Below are 20,585 nucleotides of genomic sequence, written 5' to 3'. Positions count from 1 at the left end.
GACTGAGCAACTGAACTGAACTGATTCCCATCCCGGGACATGTTCAAGGCTTTTTCCACTCCCTTCTGCGGAATGCCCTTCCTCCTCTCAGTAGCCTGGAGAAATACAACATCTACAAGGCCCAGTTCAAATATCATCCCCTTTGAAATGCTCTGGGATGCTGCCCTGGCCTGGTAGGTTGCTCTCTCCTCGGTGCTCTCAGAGTTCAGGACTCCTGTTTGCTACAGAGCATGAAGTATGTTGGGATCTGGTTCCTTCTCTCCTCCTTTGCCTTGTCTGGGAGTCCCTAGATGGCCAGGATGGGGTTGTGTCCTTGTCTCCCATCCAAGTCCCAGTAGCTGTAGGAGCTGCATAAATACGTGGTGAATCAAATTCCAAAATTGTGACATTTGGCTGTCACTTCTGCTTTCTTATCTCTCTCGAGACCCCTATCTGCATTTTGCCATCTTTTCTCTGCATTTGCTGCTGCTGCTGCTAAGTCGCTTCAGTCGTCTCTGACTCTGTGCTACCCCATAGACGGCAGCCCACCAGGCTTCCCCATCCCTGGGATTCTCCAGGCAAGAACACTGGAGTGGGTTGCCATTTCCTCCTCCAATGCATGAAAGTGAAAAGTGAAAGTGAAGTCGCTCAGTCATTTCCAACTCTTTGCGACCCCATGGACTGCAGCCTACCAGGCTCCTCCATCCATGGATTTTCCAGGCAAGAGTACTGGAGTGGGGTGCCATTGCCTTCTCTGTCTTTGCCTTTGAGGTTATAGGAAAACCAACACATCACAACTGTATCCCATTTTCATCAAGCATGCTTGATGGGAAATAGCCTCTATTCATCAAGATGTCCCTCTTGGATCTGACCTGCCACCTGCTTTTTCCATCACTGAGTCACTCCCTAGGCAGGATAGCTTCTCTCTGGGGAGCCAGGAAGGCCTTCCCCAAGGTTGCAGCACCTGTATTCCTGTGAGCTCTGGTCAGGCCCCAGTACAGGTCAGAGTTTGGCTTTCTGTCCCTGGGACTTAGTGGAAGACACACTAGTTCCTCAGCAGGATCCAGCACTCAGAGCCACCCTATCAGGGTGGGGCAGGGCAGAACAGGGAAGCAGCAGGGTTAGTCTTTATACTTCAGTGAGAGGAAATGTTCACGACTGTGTGCTGTCAGTGGTACTTTACAATGAGGAAAGTGGAAGAGAGGTAGGTTTGCAAAGATTTTATTAAAAAACAAAATAAATTCATAATCTTGAAAACAACATAGGTGGATTTCTCCCCATCTGTGACCAGATCCCCCTCCCCCAAGGTTCCACCTGGATGATCCTGAGGCCTAAACCCTGACTCTCATCTCCCCACTGCCCCACCAACTGCCAACCAAATCTCCATGCTTTCCTCCAGCTTCTGATCTGTCTCCTTTAAGAAAATAAAAATACCCTTCCCCAACTTGCCTAAAAATAATTTTCAAAGATTAAAAACGGCATCTGTGTGTTTTTTAAAAATAAACACTTAAAATGTTGGAAATGTTTGTCTTCCCCTAGGTCTAGTTGAGGCCTCTGGGGTGCCTGCCTGCTTCATGCTAGGAGGCCAGCTGCCACTTGGTGCCCCTTGGAAATTTTCAGGAAGTAATTTCTTCCAAATTTCCCCTGCAGTCACAAATTCCACACACTGCTCGCATAAACACGCTGTCTTCATTATAGGCACTGCACTTTGGCTCTGGAAATTTGATCTCTTTTTGTCAACTAGACCACATGCTTCAGATTCCCTGCAAATAGAGAAAACAAAATTCAAATTCAAGTAACATATGTGAACTATACCTCAGTAAAGCTGTTTAAAAAGGCACTTTCATTTTGGGGCTTGTTCTCTTGCTGTCCTTGGGAACCCTGCCTGCCCCCACTCACCAACATAGGAACAAGCTCAGGCTAGGCTGCTGGATGGTGAGAGAGATCTGGTCCATTTACCCCAGCAACCACCAGCCACCCACCAGGCATGTGAGTGAGGCCTTGGACAGCTGGCTGACTGCAGTGCTAGGTGAACTCAGCCCAAACCAGAAGAACCGCTCAGCTGAACCCAGCCCTATTGCCAACTCACAAAGTCATGAGCTAAACAAATGGTTGTTTTAAGCCACACATACACACACGCACAAATTTGGGTAATACTTTTCAGAGTCCATACTTCACTAACTGCATCAGATCTTTCCACACCCCCAACATTTCTTCCCCTGCTTAGCAAGGTACAACCCTTTTAGCATTTTCTCTCATGAGCACCTGTGAAAGATGAATTGGGGATTTCCCCCTACTCTCAGGTCTAAGAATCTTTGAGGGAAAAGCAGCCACTTGAAATCTTACAGCACTGGTCCCTCCACAGTCTTCTTCTTGACCTACTTCCCCAAGCCAAAATACTGGGCTCCAAACCCTACTGATCACTTCTACTCTAAAACAGGAAGGATGTTCCATGAGGGCAAGGACCTAGCTGCCTTACTTTTGGTTGATATCTAGCACAGTGCCTCACACATAGTAGGTGCTCAATAAATGGATGAATGGAAGAAAGGAAGGAAAGAAAAATCAGCACCCACTTGCCTATCTAGTTTAATTTTTAATACAATATTAAATATACACAATGGAGTATTACTCAGCCATTAAAAAGAATACATTTGAATCAGTTCTAATGAGGTGGATGAAACTGGAGCCTATTATACAGAGTGAAGTAAGCCAGAAAGAAAAACACCAATACAGTATACTAACACATATATATGGAATTTAGAAAGATGGTAACGATAACCCTGTATGCGAGACAGCAAAAGAGACACAGATGTATAGAACAGTCTTTTGGACTCTGTGGGAGAGGGTGAGGGTGGGATGATTTGGGAGAATGGCATTGAAACATGTATAATATCATATATGAAACGAATTGTCAGTCCAGGTTAGATGCATGATACAGGATGCTTGGGGCTCGTGCACTGGGATGACCCAGAGGGATGGTACGGGGAGGGAGTTGGGAAGGGGGTTCAGGATGGGAAACACGTGTATACACGTCGCAGATTCATGTTGATGTATGGCAAAACCAATACAATATTGTAAAGTAATTAGCCTCCAATTAAAATAAATAAATTTATAATAAAAAATTTCAATTAATAAAAACTTGGAAAAAAATTAAACATACAGTAAAAGTGACTTTCTTTGCTATGTGCAGTTCTATGATTTTTAACACAGGTCAGATTCTTAAGACAGATTGGTCCCATTACTCATCAAAATTTCTTCTGCTTTCTTTTTGCAGTCACATCCTCCCCTCCCCCTCTTACCACCTGGCAATACTGACCTATTCTCCATCACCGTAAGTGTTGTCTTTTTGAGAATGTTATATAAATGGAATCATCAGTATGTGATGTTTTAAGGCTGTATTCTTTCAAGCAGCATAATGCCTTTAATTTTCATGCAAATTTTTAGTGTATCAATAGTTTATTCCTTTTTTGGGGGCAGTACTTAACTCTGTAATTTTAAAATTACTATAGATTTATAGGAAGTTGTAAAAAAAAGTACCAAGAAGTAGCCTTCACCAAGTTTTTCCAAGTGGCAATATCTTACATAATTATTATTTAATATCAAAACCAGTAAATTGACACAGGTATAATTCACAGACCATATTTAAAATTTGCCAGTTTTATATGCACTTATTTGTGTGTGTGTATATATTCTATGAAATTTTTATCACATGTGTAAATTTGTATAACCCCCACCACAAGAGGGCTTCCCTCATAGCTCAGTTGGTAAAGAATCCACCGCAATGCAGTAGACCCCAGTTTGATTCCTGGGTCAAGAAGATCCCCTGGAGAAGGGATAGGCTACCCAGTCTAGTATTCTTGGGCTTTCCTTGTGGCTCAGCTGGTAAAGAATCTGCCTGCAATGCAGGAGACCTGGGTTCGATCCCTGGGTTGGGAAGATCCTCTGGAGAAGGGAAAGGCTACCCATTCCAGTATTCTGGCCTGGAGAATGACATGGAGTGTGTCCATGGGGTTGCAGAGAGTAGGACACGACTGAGTGACTTTCACTTTCATTTTCCACCACAAGAAGATACAGAACTATTCCATCACCATAAGACCTCCCTCAAGCCACCTTGTTAACCCCCCTCCACCCCCTATCTTTAAGCCCTGACAACCATCAATCTGGTCTCTAGGTCTATAACTTTGTAATTTCAAGAATGTTATATAAATGAACTCCTACAGTATAAAACATTCTGAGATTTTTTCCCCCTCACTCAGCACAATGCTCTTAAAGATCCATCAAGGCTGTTGTGTGCATTAAGTCAGTTCCTTTTTGTTTGCTGAGTAGTGTTCCATGGTATGTACCCCACCAACACTGTATGAAGGATCTAGTTTCTCAGCGTTCTTGTTAACATTTGGTGGTGGCACTAGTTTTTATTTTGACCATTCTGATAGGTGTGTAGGGATCTCTCATTGTGGTCTCAATTTCCATTTTCCTAATGGCTAATAATGTTGAACATCATTTCATGCACTTATTTGCTGTCTGTATATCCTCTTCATGTCTTTTATTAATTGGATTTTTTTTTTACTGTTGAGTTTGGAGAGTTCTTTATATACTCTAGATATAAATCTGTTGTTGGATATATGATTTGCAAGCATTTTATCTCAGTATATAATTTGTCTTCACATTCTTCTTTATTGGTCAAGCCGTGTGGCTTGTGGGATCTTAGTTCTCTGACCAGGGATTAAACCCAGACCCTTGGCAGAGAAAGTGTAGAGTCCTAAACCACTGGACTGCCAGGGAATTCTGATTTTTCATTCTTCTAACTTTTGCAAAGCAAAAGTTAATTTTTTGGATCATGGCTTGGGTGTTTTCAACCCTTAAGTTCATAATCTCTGGATAATCTTTGATTCTTCATCTTTTACTCTCCATATCTTATGAGTTGCCAGATCTAACCTCAAGATGTCTTCCATATCTGTCCTCTCTTTTCTGTTCCCCTCTCTGCACCGTAGCCATAGCTCCCATCACTCAGGTCACTGAAACAGCCTTTTAACTGGTGCTCCCACTTCTGGATCTGTCCCCCACACAATTCTAGCTGTGATCACATGCCTCCTCTGCTCCATAATAACTTTAGCAGCTCCCGAGTACCTATGAATGAAATCTAACACCTTAGCTTACATGTGTCCCATCCATACTTTCCCATCTCCATGTGAGCCTTTTCGTGTGTTGTTGACTGTGCTGAGGAGACCTATAGGGGGTCCTGGTGCTGAAGCGAGGGTGCTTCCATCTTTAAGAATAGCCAGAGCTTGATGAATGAGTGAGTGCACAGTTGAACAAAATCCCACGTCCAAGTGTCCCAATGACACATGTTCACAGAAAGGAAAGGTGGGTGCTGTGTTCTCTACTGCTCTGTCTCACTCTCTAGTTACATTTGGAGGCAATTAAGAAAAACAACAGAAATAGTTTCCACCAAAAGTTGATGATGAGCAATATTGAGTTTGGGTAACAATGAAAATGTAAGCTTAAATAATGCCCATTGTTTTCCCCTCACATCTAGCTTTTCCAGCAGTGGGTGGCAGCCTGAGAAAATTCTAAAGGCCAGCATATCTGCAGCCTGGAGAGACACAGAGTACAGATCAGAGGGGCAAACTCAAATGTCTATAGAGGCCAAGAATATATTGGATGTCAATAGAACAGACTGGGGGTAAGACATATGGATCCCTCTGGATCCTTTTTCTTTTCCCTACTTTGTAGAATGGCCTGAATGTAAGAAATAATTTCCTTTTTTCTTAACTCTATTACAAAAGAAAACAACATCAAAATGGTGTCAGCAAGATGAGAAATGGAAACTCACACTTGGCCTAGAGTAGGAGATACAACAGGGAAAGGTGGAATTTGTGGCAAACAGGAAGGTACCTGCTCACAAAGCGGGCAGCTGCTACTTGGTTCCAGCCAATCACTAGTGAGCAGGAATGTGGGTCAGATCTTTCCACTTTCCAAGAGAAGTCAGACATTCACATCTTTACACAGAGTTTTCATAGTGTGAAATGTGGACAACTGCTTTAAATGTTTAAATGACATTACATGGCACATTAATCTGTTAGGCTAAACCAAAACAACTTTGGAGATAAGATGTGGCTCACAGACTCCTAGTTTGTGATCTCTGGGATAGTTCTGACTTATACCCATGGCACCCCGTTTCACTCTCAAGTATCTTGGTTTTGACAATACATTATGTCCTCATCCTACCTCTGATGTAGAAGAAGGAGTACTGAACTGGGACTCAGGAGGCTTGGGTTCGATTGATTCATCAACTGACTAATTCATCTGTTCGTTCATTTATTCAATCAACATTTATTATCTACTCTTTGCCAGTACTAGGTGCTTGTGAGCACTCTACTCTTTTTCATTGTTGCTGCTAATTAATAGACTTTATTTTTGGAGCAGTTTTAGGTTTACAGAAAAACTGAGCAGAAAGTGTACAGATCTCTCATATTCCCCTGTTCCTCATCTCCCCCCAGGAGGCAATTTCCCCTAGTATTAACATCTTGCATTAGTATGTACATTTTTTATAGCTGATGAATGAATATTGATACATTATTATTTAGTCCATAGTTTACATTAGGGCTCATTCTTGGTTTTGTACAGGCCTACGAGTTTTGAAAAGTATATAATATTATGTATCCATCATTACAGTATCACACAGAATAGTTTCACTGCTCTAAAATTCTTATGCTCCACCTATTCATCTCTCTCTTCCTTTCCTTAACCCCATCACAGCCACTGATATTTTTACTGTCTTTATTGTTTTGTCTTTTCAAGAATGTCATATGGCTAAAATCATGTAGTATGGAGCCTTTTGAGAATGGCTTCCTTTACTTAGCGATACACATTTAATGTTATTCTACATTTTGTCACTTAATAGCTCATTTCTTTTTAGTGCTGAAAAATATTCCATTGTCTGAATGTACCACAGTTTATCCATTCACCTACTGAAGGACATCTTCGTTGCTTCCAAGCTTTGGCAATTATGAATAAAGCTGCTATAAACACTCATGTGCAGGTTTTTGTGTGGACGTGAGTTTTCATCTTACTTGAATAAATAGCAAGGAGCAGGACTGTATGTAAGACTATGTTTTAGTTTTGTAAGAAACTGCCAAACTGTCTTCCAAGATGGCGGTTCTGTTTTGCATTCCCACCAGCAATGAATGAGTTCCTGTTGCTCTACATCCTTGTCAGCATTTGGTGGTGTCATCGTTTTGCTTTTAGCTATTCTATTAGGTACGTAGTGGAACTCACTGTTTTAATTTGCAATTCCTTAGTGACATGATAGTGAGCATACCTTAATGTACTTAACTGCACCTGCGTAGCTTCTTTGGTAAGGTGTGTATTAAGATCTTTGGCCCATTTTTTGGATTGGGTTGTTTTCTTATTGTTGGGTTTTAAGAATTCTTTGTATGTTTTGGCTAATTGTCCTTATTGGATATGTGTTTTGCAAGAATTTCTCCCAGTCTGTGGCTTGTCTTTTTATTCTCATAATTTTTAGTCTTTTTAATGTACAGCAGTGCTGTCCAATAGAACTTTCTGGGATGATGGAAATGTTCTATATCTACGCTGCCCAATATGAGAGCCACTAATTACCTGTGGCTATTGAGCACTTAAAATATGGCCAGTACAAGTGAGGAACTGAATTTTAAATTTAATTTTAATAACTTAAATTCAAATGGCCACATGTAGCCAGTGGTGACCATATTGGACAGTACAGATATAGAAACAGTTCCCTTTTGCTTTTTTTTTCTTTATGACATTGACTGGGGTCATTCTTATTTGCTCTTTCATTTATAACCTCCCTTTCAATCCATTAGGAAGTCCTGTCAATTCTACCTCCACAATATTTTCTAAATCCACCCATTTCCCTCCCACCTTCACTGTGATAACTTTACTCCAAGCCATTGTCACCCCTTGCATGGACAACTCTAATAGCCTCATCACTGGTCTTCTTGCTTCCATCCTTGCCACCTACAATCCTTCCTCTATATAGCAGCATGGTTATTTTGTTAAAACTTAGGTCAGATCACATTACTTGGATGCTTAAAGCCCTCTAAGGCTTCCAATCACACCTAGAATAAAATTCAAACTACTTAGCCATCAAGCTCTGCAGGGTCTGGCCCTGTCCCTGGTCTCTTGTCTGCTCTGCCCTCTTTGCACTCTCTGTTCTGGCCACATGGAACTTCTTTGTGTTATTGGAACACACTAGTCATTTTTCCCTCTTAGGGCTCCGCCTTCTTTGCACATGTTATTCCTTCTACCTAGCATGCTCTGTTCCTGGATATTCTCATCCCTGACTCTTCTTTTCACTCAGGTTTCAATCCAAAAATCACCTCTGAGGGGCCTGATGACTACCTAGTCTAAGTTGCCACCCCCAGTCACTCATTTTCTGCCACATGATTCTATTTTCTTCAATGCACTTAGCACACCAAACACATCTTGTGAGGGCAGGGATGTGTTACTCTTGTTCATCACTATTGTTAGCCACTTTGACAGTGCACAGGAATCCATCAATTAGTATTCACTGAAAGATACAGTTCTTGCAATTAAGGAGCTCTCAGTCTAGCAAGGAAAGCATATATGGAGACAACACGTCATAGTCCATAGCAATAAGGCCATATAATACCAGTCTATACAGAGTGCTGAGGGCATTTGAAGAGAGGGCATGGAAGGCTTCATGGAGGAGGCGTCATCTTAAAGGGCAAATGAAGAGAGAATGTATCAGGCAGCAGGAACAGAGCAGGATGTATAAAAGCACCTGTAAAGCTTTTGTGGCCAGAGCACAGAATGAGGGTCAGGGACAGGTTTGTTTGTGTGGGTGTGTATGTGTGTGCATGTGCAATGAGGCTGGAGAGACTGTTGGAGGTCAGATCATCAAGGGTCTAGAAAGCCATAGTCTTATCCTAGAGGCCATGTGGAGCCTCCAAACAATTTTAAGATGGGGAGGAGTCTCATCTAGTGTGATCTAGGGCTAGAGAAACTTCCCTGGTAGCTGCCTCATCACATCAGGCTTGAGGGTCTCACTCTTTACCTGGGAACAATGGCAGAACAAAGGATTTCTAGGAAGCCTTAGGTATGTGCTGAAATGGATGGGTGATTTTAGTTTTTAGCTCTTAATTGTCAACTATATTGTTTGTCTTAGAATGTAGATCCCTCTTGTCATCAGAAAGCCTTTCAATGACAATTAGTATAACCGCCAGTTACCACTTGTCTGCCTCTGACCTGAAATAGAACCTGAGGCTGTGAATTAATCCCACCAGGCTTCTGGCATCTATAGGATATCAGCACTAGTACCCTGATGTTTTGGGTGCTCCGGTCTTAACTTGCAAGGGACTACTGCAGTCTCAAACTGAATTGAAGCAATTTCTAAAATAGCCTATGATTCATTTTTTCTCCCCCCCCGTGCCTAAATCTGCTGGCTCCATGTGGAGGGATAGGCACCAGTAACTGGAGAGGTGACATCACAGGAGTGGGCTGCATGCCTGCCAGCCAGGCAGCTTGTAGAGCTCGGCCTCAAGCAGTCTATCTGCTGGGCTGGGCGATGCCTCCCAGCCACTTTAGAGTCATAGCTCTAGATTCTTTGGTCCATGAGCTTTCTCCACATTTCTTTTTCAGACAAAAACTCTGGGCTGAGAAATCCAGGATAATGGGAATAGCAGCGGCAGGAAGAATAATACAGCCTTACATCTGTATAATGATTTAGAGTTGTGAAAGCCATTTGCTCCATTTTGCTCCTCCCAAACAGCAGTGGGAAATGGAAGCTGGGGTTTTCGGCCTGAACTGGGGTTGCACAAAAGAACAAAATGCTAACATTCCCTGTTCTCCACAAGGTACACCATGATTGGGCCTTGGATGCCACCAGAAAGTCAGAAAGATTCTTTTCAGCTTCTAGGTGCTTCCTGGAAGAGTAATTCTCCAGGACAAACTGCCTGGCAGGCACAGTCTACGAACCACGCCACCCTGATGGAGCCAGAAAGTAGTGCCAGTCCCAGCACTGTCAACTCTTCCTGTGCACCCTGGCTTACAGTCCCCATGGTCCCAAAGACTTTCACAGGAGCCAAAGTCATGGCCTGTAACTGTGGAGGCCTGAAGGTAGGGTGTGTCTTGAACATCTGGAAATGCCAACAGCTGCCAGGGTAGCTCAAGGGCCCGTGAAAAGAAAAAACACCAACATATCAGTCATTGTTGTGGATCCTGCAGTGAAGAGCCACTAAGCCTTCCCGTGAACAGCTGAGGAGTAGGGTGAAGGGAGTCTTTCCTTGGAGAAGCCATAAAAATAGTTTTGCAGTGGTCTCATGTTGGCTTTGTGATCTTCAAGCACCTGGTCTTGACATAGCTTGGTGTCTCCAGCGCTCCACTGCTATCACTAGCATAAGAAGTCTCCCTGCCTGACTCCCCTCTCCTGCTCCTCCATGCATCATGGCTACCAGGCTGGACACCAAAGGGGTGGCATACTCTTGCTTGGACTTTTTGGTTTTATATTAAATTTCAGTGTCACTTGTGTGTGTGCATGCGTGCCTGTGTGTGTGCGGTGGTGGTGGGAGGCCTGGCGGAGAGTGGGGTGGACACGACAAATCCACAGATGCTCAGCAGTATTGTGAGAGTGGAAGTTGCTGTGGCTGCTGTAGCTGCCACCACCATCACCACCACCACTATGTGAATTCAGACCCACTGAAAGGCCACAGGTGCTGGTTAGTGCCATGAAAACGTCATCTCGGGAAACCAAGATGCTATCCTCAGGCAATTCTGTCTGTTGGAAACCTTGGCGGGGTATAAAAGTGATCCTTTGGAAGGTTGAATCTGTAAACCTATATGTGGAAAGTGACAGACAAGAGGAGAACATCCTTGCATCCAAAGCAGAGAGGCCTCCCATAACTTGTTTTCCAGCTCAAGGGGGATATGTGCGCCTATGAAAATAGATTAAGGATCATTGCCTTGGCCTGTTTTAGAGATGTGAATAAAAATCTTGGCTGGGGACTGCCTCCTTTCTGGTTGACTGATTTTTCAATTGATTTGTATTTATTAGCTAATGAAATTAAAGTTGTAAAAATGATAACAGAAACACAATAAATCTCTCCCACAACTGGCTGTTTCTATGTCACTATGGTGCATTCCTCACTTTGATTACTTCAAAGTCTATTATTTTGTTCTCAATTATTCTGTTTTTCTGGCACTGGAGAAAATCAATTTGTTTTATTTTCTCTTATTCATGCACTCAATTATACTCTTCGGGCACATTTAATCACTTTGATGTTTTCATTTTATGGCCCATCTCTAGGCACTTCAGCTGCATTGCTGCCAACGGGCAAGCAGGACTAATTTGCATGTCACAATAGACTTGAAATTCTAACTCAATTTAGAAATCTTTATGAAATCTCCCTCCAAAATATGCTTGGAGCTGCAAAGAGGCAGAAGGATGTGAGTAAACCAGAAGCCTATAAAGATGCTTCCCTTTCTCAAACACTGAGAGCTCTTTGGTGGCCTGACTGTAGATTCTGGATGTCCCTATCCAGGTACAGCAGAGCAGTTCACAGGATGGGATGTCTGCAGAGCTTCCCCTGGAACTTTGTGGTGAGAATCTTGCAAAGGCTGTCCTCAGCAGCAAGGCCAGGGAGACTGGGCCTGCTTACTCTGGCATAAACTGCCCCTTAGCACTGCTGGATTTGGCGGCTGTGCTAAAGACAGCACCTGAATCTCAGTTGGTTAAAGGGCCTCCGGGTAGATAGAGAGAATTGTCAACAGTTAGGCATTCCAGAACCCTGAGTGGTTTAACCTTATTTTCTCTGATAAGCTCCAACTCCCCTTTTGCCCCTTGATTATTTTAGAGCTAAAGGCTGGAGGGGACTAAAGTGATATAATTGCTTTAGGCATGAACTTTGAACAGACAGAAAAAAAGCTTAATTAAACAATTTATAGGTCTCCAACTATTTTTCAAAAGCTTTTGGTTTGTTGTATGCAAAAACCAGCAGCTCCACCCGGCAGAAGGAAAATTTCATATTTCTTCTAAACTTTCGGTATGATGTTCATTTTCTCATGTGGAATCCCAGCTCCCTCGCTTCTTTACTGTGTGAACTTGTACAAGCTAATCAGCCTCCCTAAGTTCTATTTTATGTTAAACAAGGCTAATCACATTATCTACTTCAGAGCTAGGTTTGTTTCCTAAACTTCAGTACTGTCAAGAATTTTGCCATGATCACATATCATTTATGTCAAAACCTCTCTTTTCTTTTACACTCTCAAAACACTTAAATTCATCCAAAGCAAGGTGTCTGTGAAATCAAAGTGTTTGATGTGGTAGTTATAATTTTTTGAATAGACATTAAAACATATTTACATGAAATAAACCAAATTCATTCCTGTTTCAGAATCTTTGCTCTTGCTCTCCTGTTCATCCAGAATGTTCTTCATCCCAATTTTTGCAAAGTTCCTCCCTTTACTGCATTTAGCTCTATTCCCAAATGTCACCTCCTCAGGAAGGCCTTTACTGACCATCCTACCTAAAAAAGTACCCTTTCTGAATTTACCAGTAACCAATTACCAAATATTTATTTGCTTACTGTCTTTCTTCCCCATTAGAAAGAAGTAAGCTTCATGATGGGCAAGGCTTTCACCTGTCCTTTTTACATCTCTATCATGTAGAATAATGCCTAGCATATATTAATACCAATTACATATTTGTTGAATGAAAGAAACAAGAAAGTAAAATGTCAGCCGAGTGGTAACCAGTCTCTCTTTCCACCCAATGAGGGTGGTGTCAGAGCAGGCAGAGTGGAAAACCAGGACTTTTATCCAAGCTCAATGGCAAGGAGGCCCACCTAGGAGGCTTTAGTAACAAGGTGCCACTGCCATTCTTGGGCAGGGTGGTACCCTGAGGTGGAGTAGGGGGAGCCTGAATTTCCAGTCCTGCCCAGTAGCAATGAATACCCCTCCTCCCCCAGGCTGTCAATGAGAACTGCGTGGGAAACCTAGATGTTTACCCCATCCAGAGGTAACGGGGTGGAGCCTCCCTTCCTTGCCACCATGGTATTAGAGGAAGCCTGCTAAAACTGAAGATTTAAATAAGATGCAAGGTTTGGAGAAAAGAAAGGGTTCCTAAATGATTAATGCACATAGAGGAAAATAGAGATCTCTTCAAGAAAATCAGAGATACCAAGGGAACATTTCATGCAAAGATGGGCACAATAAAGGACAGAAATGGTATGGACCTAACAGGAGCAGAAGATATTAAGAAGAGGTGGCAAGAATCCATAGAAGAACTATACAAAAAAGATCTTCATGACCCAGATAACCACGATGATGTGATCACTCACCTAGAGGCAGACATCCTGGAATATGAAGTCAAGTGGGCTTTAGGAAGCATCACTGCAAAAAAAAGCTAGTGGAGGTGATGGAATTCCAGCTAAGATATTTCAAATCCTAAAAGATGATGCTGTGAAAGTGCTGCACTCATTATGCCAGCAAATCTGGAAAACTCAGCAGTGGCCACAGGACTGGAAAAGGTCAGGTTTTATTCCAATCCCAAAGAAAGGCAATGCCAAAGAATGTTCAAACTACTGCAAAATTGCACTCATCTCACATGCTAGCAAAGTAATGCTCAAAATTCTCCAAGTCAGGCTTCAGCAGTACATGAATTGAGAAATTCCAGATGTTCAAGCTGAATTTAGAAAAGGCAGAGGAGCCAGAGATCAAATTGCCAACATCTGTTGGATCATTGAAAAAGCAAGAGAGTCCCAGAAAAACGTCTACTTCTGCTCCATTGATTACGCCAAGGACTTTAACTGTGTGGATCACAAAAAACTGTGGAAAACTCTTCAAAAGATGGGAATACCAGACCACCTGACCTGCCTCCTAAGAAATCTGTATGCAGGTCAAGAAGCAACAGTTGGAGTCAGACATGGAACAATGGGCTGCTTCCTAATTGGGAAAGGAGTGCGTCAAGGCTGTATATTGTCACCCTGTTTATTTAACTTCTATGCAGAGTACATCATGAGAAATGCTGGCCTGGATGAAGCACAGGCTGGAATCAAGATTGCTGGGAGAAATATCAATAACCTTAGATATGACACCACCCTTATGGCAGAAAGTGAAGAGGAACTAAAGAGCCTCTTGATGAAATTGCAAGAGGGGATTGAAAACGGTGGCTTAAAACTCAGCATTCAAAAAACTAAGATCATGGCATCCAGTCTCAATACTTCATGGCAAATAGATGGGGAAACAATGGAAACAGTGACAGACTTTATTTTTTTTGGCTCCAAAACCACTGCAAATGGTGACTGCAGCCATGAAATTAAGACTCTTGCTCCTTGGAAAAAAAGCTATGACCAACCTAGACAGCATATTAAAAAGCAGAGACATTACATTGCTGACAAAGGTCTGTATAGTCAAAGCTATGGTTTCTCCAGTAGTCATGTATGGATGTGAGAGTTAGACCATAACGAAAGCTGAGCACCAAAGAATTGATGCTTTTGAACTATGGTGTTGGAGAAGACTCTTGAGAGTCCCTTGGACTACAAGGAGATCAAACCAGTTAATCCTAAAGGAAATCAGTCCTGAATATTCATTGGAAGGACTGATGCTGAAGCTGAAGCTCCAATATTTTGACCACCTGATGTGAAGAACTGACTCATTGGAAAAGACCCTGATGCTGGGAAAGATTGAAGGCAGGAAGAGAAGGGGACAACAGAAGATGAGATGGTTGAATGGCATCACCAATTCGATGGACACGAGTTTGAGTAAGCTCCGGTAATTGGTGATGGACAGGGAAGCCTGGTGTGCTGCAATCCATGTGGTCGCAAATAGTTGGACACAACCGAGCAACTAAACTGAGGATTTATACAACTATCTAAAATGTTCAGGATGTAATAGAAAATCACTCATACCAACAACAGAAAACTCTCAACTTGAATGAGAAAAAGGCAATCAAGAGAGACCAACATAGAATGATAGTGATGTTGGGAATATCCAATAAGCAGTTTAAAGCAGCCATCATAAAAATACCTCAACAGGCAATTATAAACATGTTTGAAACAAATTAAAAATAGTCTCAGCAAAGAAACAGAATATAGAAAAACTAAATGGAGATTTTAGAACCGAGAAGTACAAATAGTGAAATAAAAAACTCAACAGATGGACTCAATAGCAGAATGGACAGGGCAGAGGAAGAATCAGTAAACTGGAATATATAGAATAGAAATTACCTAATTTGAACAAAAGGCAAAAAAAAAAATAGTCAAAAATGAGCAGAACCTCAGTGACCAGATGGGACTATGATAAAAGATCTAATATTCATGTCACCAAAGTTCCATAGGAAGAGGAGAAAGAAGGTAGGACTGAAAAAGTATTTGAAGAAATAATGGCTAAAGATTCCCCAAATTTGGCAAAAGATAAAACCTTAGAAACAATGGAAATAGTGACAGAGTTCATTTTCCTGGGCTCCAAATTCATTGCGGATGGTGACTGCAGCCTTGAAATGAAAAGACGATTGTTCCTTGGAAGAAAAACTATGAAAAACCTAGACAGTATATTAAAAAGCAGAGACATTACTTTACCAACAAATGTACATATAGTCAAAGTTATGGTTTTTCCAGTAGTCATGTATTGATGTGAGAGTTTGGACCATAAAGAAGACTGAGTGTTAAAGAATTGATGCCTTCAAACTGTGGTGCTGGAGGATTCTTGAGAGTCCCTTGGACAGCAAGGAGATCAAAACAAGTTAATCCTAAAGGAAATTAACCCTGAATATTCATTGGAAGGACTGATGCTGAAGCTCTAATACTTTGGCTACCTGGTGGGAAGAGCTGAGTTGTTGGAAAAGACCCTGATGCTGGGAAAGATTGAAGGCAGGAGCAGAAGGGGATGACAGAGGATGAGATGGTTGGATGGTATCACCAACTCAATGGACATGAGTCTGAGCAAACTCTGGGAAATAATGAAGGACAGGGAAGCCTGGCGTGCTGCAGTCCATGGGGTTGAAAAGAGGTGGATACGACTGAGCGACTGAACAACCACAACAAAAACCATACAGATTAAAAAAGCTGACTGAATTCCAAACTGCATAAACTCAAAGATCTATACCAAGATCTATCATATCAAATCCCTGAAAACTAAGGAAAAAGAAAAGTCTGGACAGTAGAAAAACAAAAACAAATGCTTTCATATAAGGGAGCTGCTAAGTCGCTTCAGTCGTGTCCAACTCTGTGCAACCCCATAGACGGCAGCCCACCAGGCTCCGCTGTCCCTGGGATTCTCGAGGCAAGAACACTGGAGTGGGTTGCCATTTCCTTCTCCAATGCATGAAAGTGAAAAGTGAAAGTCAAGTCACTCAGTCGTGTCCGACTCTTAGCGACCCCATGGACTGCAGCCCACCAGGCTCCTCCGATCATGGGATTTTCCAGGCAAGAGTACTGGAGTGGGGTGCCATTGCCTTCTCCCATATAAGGGAGAGATAGTTCAAATGACAATGGTTTTCCCATTAAAAACCTTGGAGGCCAGAAGGAGGTGGTACAGCATTTTTCGGGTGCTGAAAGAAAATAAATGTCAACCTTGAATTTTACATCCAGTGAAAATATCCTTCAGGAATGAAGGGGAGATGAAAATATTCTCAGAAGAAAGAAAACTAAGAGAATTTGTTGTTACTAGACCCACCCTAATGACTAGGTAAAGGAAGTTTTTGACAGGGAAAGGAAATGGTGATTGAAGATAGCTTGGAACGCCAGGAAGGAAGAAAGAACAATGGAAAGGATAAAAACATAGGTAAATATCAGATTTTTATCTCCTCTTGAGTTTTTTAAATTATGTTTGATGATTAAAGGAAACATTATAACATTCTCTGATGTAGTTCTGAATAAATAGAGGAAATATCTATTAGATTATATAATAACACAATAAGGTTACAAGTGGGGAAGAGGAAAGGGACTTAAAAGTAAGGTTTCTATACTTCACTCTAACTGGTACAATGTCAACACCAGTAGACTATAACAAGTTACATATGTATAATATATACCTAGCTGCTACTGCTGCTGCTAAGTCGCTTCAGTCGTGTCCGACTCTGTGCGACCCCATAGACAGCAGCCCACCAGGCTCCCCCATCCCTGGGATTCTCCAGGCAAGAACACTGGAGTGGGTTGCCATTTCCTTCTCCAATGCATGAAAGTGAAAAGTCAAAGTGAAGCTGCTCAGTCATGCCGACTCTTAGTGACCCCATGGACTGCAGCCCATCAGGCTCCTCTGTCTATGGGACTTTCCAGGCAAGAGTACTGGAGTGGGGTGCCATTGCCTTCTCCAGATAGACTGTATACTGGGTCATAAAACAAACTTCAACAAATTGAAAATATCTGAAATTATACAGAACATGTTTTCTGACCACAATGGTACTAAAGTAGAAATTTTAAAAAAAACCTCCTGAAAAAAATCTTTAGGCCCAGATGGTTTCATTGGAGATTTCTACTAAAAAAGGACAATTAACACCAATTCTATACTATCTCTTGCAGAAAATACAAGAAAAGGTAACATTTCCAAACTCACTTTTATAGGACTAGTACTGATCTGATACTGAGAGCAAATGATGGCATTACAAAAAATAAAACTACAGACTAATATCCCTCATGGATATAGATGTAAAGTCTTCAGTAAAATATTAGCAAATAGAATTCTTAGTTTTTAATTCTTAGAATTAACAATTTTTACATATATTAGCTAATTCTAAAAACTACATATGGCAGTCCAAGATGGTGGAATAGAAGGACATATGCTCATCTTTTCCTGCAAGAACTCCAAAATTACAACTTGCTGCTGAACAGCCATCAACAGGAAAATGTTGGATCCCACCAAAAAAAGATACCCCACATCCAAGGGCAAAGGAGAAGCCCCAGAAAGATAGTAGGAGGGGTGAAATCACATTTAGAATCAAACCCCATACCCACCAAAGACACTCGAAGGGCTCAATCAAACCTTGTGCGCACCAGGACCCAGAGTTCCCACAGAGACTGAGCCAGAACTGTGTTGAGTGTCTCCTGCAGAGGTGTGGGTCACCAGTGGACTGCTGCAGGGGCAGGGGCTCTGGGTGCAGAAACAGACTCTTGGAGGGGACAAACAAAAGCTTGTGTGCACCAGGACCCAGGAAAAAGGAGCAGTGACCCCACAAGAAACTGAGCCAGACTTGCACGAGAGTGTCCAGAAGTCTCTCACAGAGGCGTGGGTTGGCAGTAGCCTGCTGCAGGGTTGGGGGCACTGAGTGCAGCAGTGCATGAATGGGATCTTTTGAAGGAGGTCCACATTATCTTGATTACTTCCACCATAGTTTGGCCTCAGGTCAAACAACAGGGAGGGAACACAGCTCCACCCATCAACAGAAAATTGGATTAAAGATTTACTAAGCATCATGAGAAACTGGGCTGGAAGAAGCACAAGCTGGAATCAAGATTGCTGGGAGAAATATCAATAACCTCAGATATGCAGATGACACCACCCTTATGGCAGAAAGTGATGAGGAACTAAAAAGCCTCTTGATGAAAGTGAAAGAGGAGAGTGAAAAAGTTGGCTTAAAGCTCAATGTTCAGAAAACTAAGATCATGGCATCTGGTCCCATCACTTCATGGGAAACAAATGGGGAAACAGTGGAAACAGTGTCAGACTTTATTTTTCTGGGCTCCAAAATCACTGCAGATGGTGAGTGCAGTCATGAAATTAAAAGACGCTTACTCCTTGGAAGGAAAGTTATGACCAACCTAGACAGCATCTTCAAAAGCAGAGACATTACATTGCCAACAAAGGTCTGTCTAGTCAAGGCTACGGTTTTTCCAGTGGTCATGTATGGATGTGAGAGTTGGACTGTGAAGAAAGCTCAGCACTGAAGAATTGATGCTTTTGAACTGTGGTGTTGGAGAAAACTCTTGAGAGTCTCTTGAACTGCAAGGAGATCCAACCAGTCCATCCTAAAGGAGATCAGTCCTGGGTATTCTTTGGAAGGAATGATGCTAAAGCTGAAACTCCAGTACTTTGGCCACCTGATGTGAAGAGTTGACTCATTGGAAAAGACTCTGATGCTGGGAGGGATTGGGGGCAGGAGGAAAAGGGGATGACAGAGGATGAGATGGCTGGATGGCATCACCGCCTCGATGGACGTGAGTTAGAGTGAACTCCGGGAGTTGGTGATGGACAGGGAGGCCTGGCGTGCTGCAATTCATGGGGTCACAAAGAGTCAGACACGACTGAACGACTGAACTGAAGCATGGTCCCACCCATCAGAACAAGACCCAGTTTCCCCCTCAGTCAGTCTCTGTCATCAGGAAGCTTCCATGAGCCTCTTATCCTTCTCCATCAAAGGGAAGACAAAATGAAAACCACAGTCACAGAAAACTAACCAATCTGATCACATGGACTACAGCCTTGTCTAACTCAATGAAACTATGAGCCATGCCATGTATGGCCACCCAAGACGGACAGGTCATGGTGGAGAGTTCTGACAAAATGTGGTCCACTGGAGAAGGGAATGGCAAACCACTTCAGTATTCTTGCTTTGAGAACCCCATGAACAGTATGAAAAGGCAAAAGGATATGACACTGAAATATGAACTCCCCAGGTCGGTAGGTGCCGATTTATGCTACGGAGATAAGTGGAGAAATAACTCCATAAAGAATGAAGAGATAGAGCCAAAGCAGAAATAACACCCAGTTGTGGATGGAACTGGTGATGGAAGTAAAGTCCGATGCTGTAAAGAGCAATACTGCATAGGAATCTGGAATGTTAGGTCCATAAATCAAGGCAAATTGGCAGTGGTCAAACAGTTGGCAAATTGGCAGATGGCAAGAGTGAACATCGACATTTTAGGAATCAGCGAATTAAATGGACTGGAATGGGTGAATTTAACTCAGATGACCATTATATCTACTACTGTGGGCAAGAATCCCTTAGGGAAATGGAGTACCCCTCATAGTCAACAAAAGAGTCGGAAATGCAGTACTTGGATGCAATCTCAAAAATGACAGAATGATCTCTGTTCATTTCCAAGGCAAACAATTCAATATCACAATAATCCAAGCCTATGCCCCAACCAGTAATGCTGAAGAATCTTAAGTTGAATGGTTCTATGAAGACCTATAAGACCTTCTAGAATTAACACCCAAGAAAGATATCCTTTTCATCATAGGGGACTAGAATGCAAAAGTAGGATGTCAAGAGATACCTGGAATAACAGGCAAATTTGGCCTTGAAATACAAAATGAAGCAGGTCAAAGGATAACAAGAGTTTTGCCAAGAGAACGCCCTGGTCATAGCAACACCGTCTTCCAACAACACAAGAGAAGACTCTATGCATGGACATCACCAGATGGTCAATACCAAAGTCAGATTGATTATATTCTTTGCAGCCAAAGATGGAGAAGCTCTCTACAGTCAACAAAAACAAGACTTAGAGCTGACTGTGGCTCAGATCATGAACTCCTTATTGCAAAATTCAGACTTAAATTGAAGAAAGTAGGGAAAACCACTACACCATCCAGGTATGACATAAATCAAATCCTTTATTTTTATACAGTAGAAGTGACAAATAGATTCCAGGGATTAGATTTGATAGACAGAG

At 42.2% G+C, this 20,585-nt stretch overlaps 1 protein-coding gene across 2 annotated transcripts in view; it reads right to left on the bottom strand.

Moving 5' to 3' along the window:
* Nucleotides 1–1,184: 1,184 nt before the first annotated feature.
* The window catches only part of HDAC8 (histone deacetylase 8), a 238,674-nt gene continuing 219,273 nt past the window's right edge, over nt 1,185–20,585 (bottom strand). For both annotated transcript variants that reach the window (XM_024988193.2, NM_001076231.2), the window contains 1 exon segment: nt 1,185–1,742. In XM_024988193.2, the coding sequence (XP_024843961.2) occupies nt 1,734–1,742 (9 nt within the window). In that variant the 3' untranslated portion in view covers nt 1,185–1,733.

Source organism: Bos taurus, chromosome X (assembly GCF_002263795.3).
Source record: "Bos taurus isolate L1 Dominette 01449 registration number 42190680 breed Hereford chromosome X, ARS-UCD2.0, whole genome shotgun sequence".
Classification (NCBI taxonomy): Eukaryota; Metazoa; Chordata; class Mammalia; order Artiodactyla; family Bovidae; genus Bos; species Bos taurus.
The sequence above is the reverse complement of the archived record's forward strand: the minus strand, read 5'-3'. Positions and strand labels throughout refer to the sequence as shown.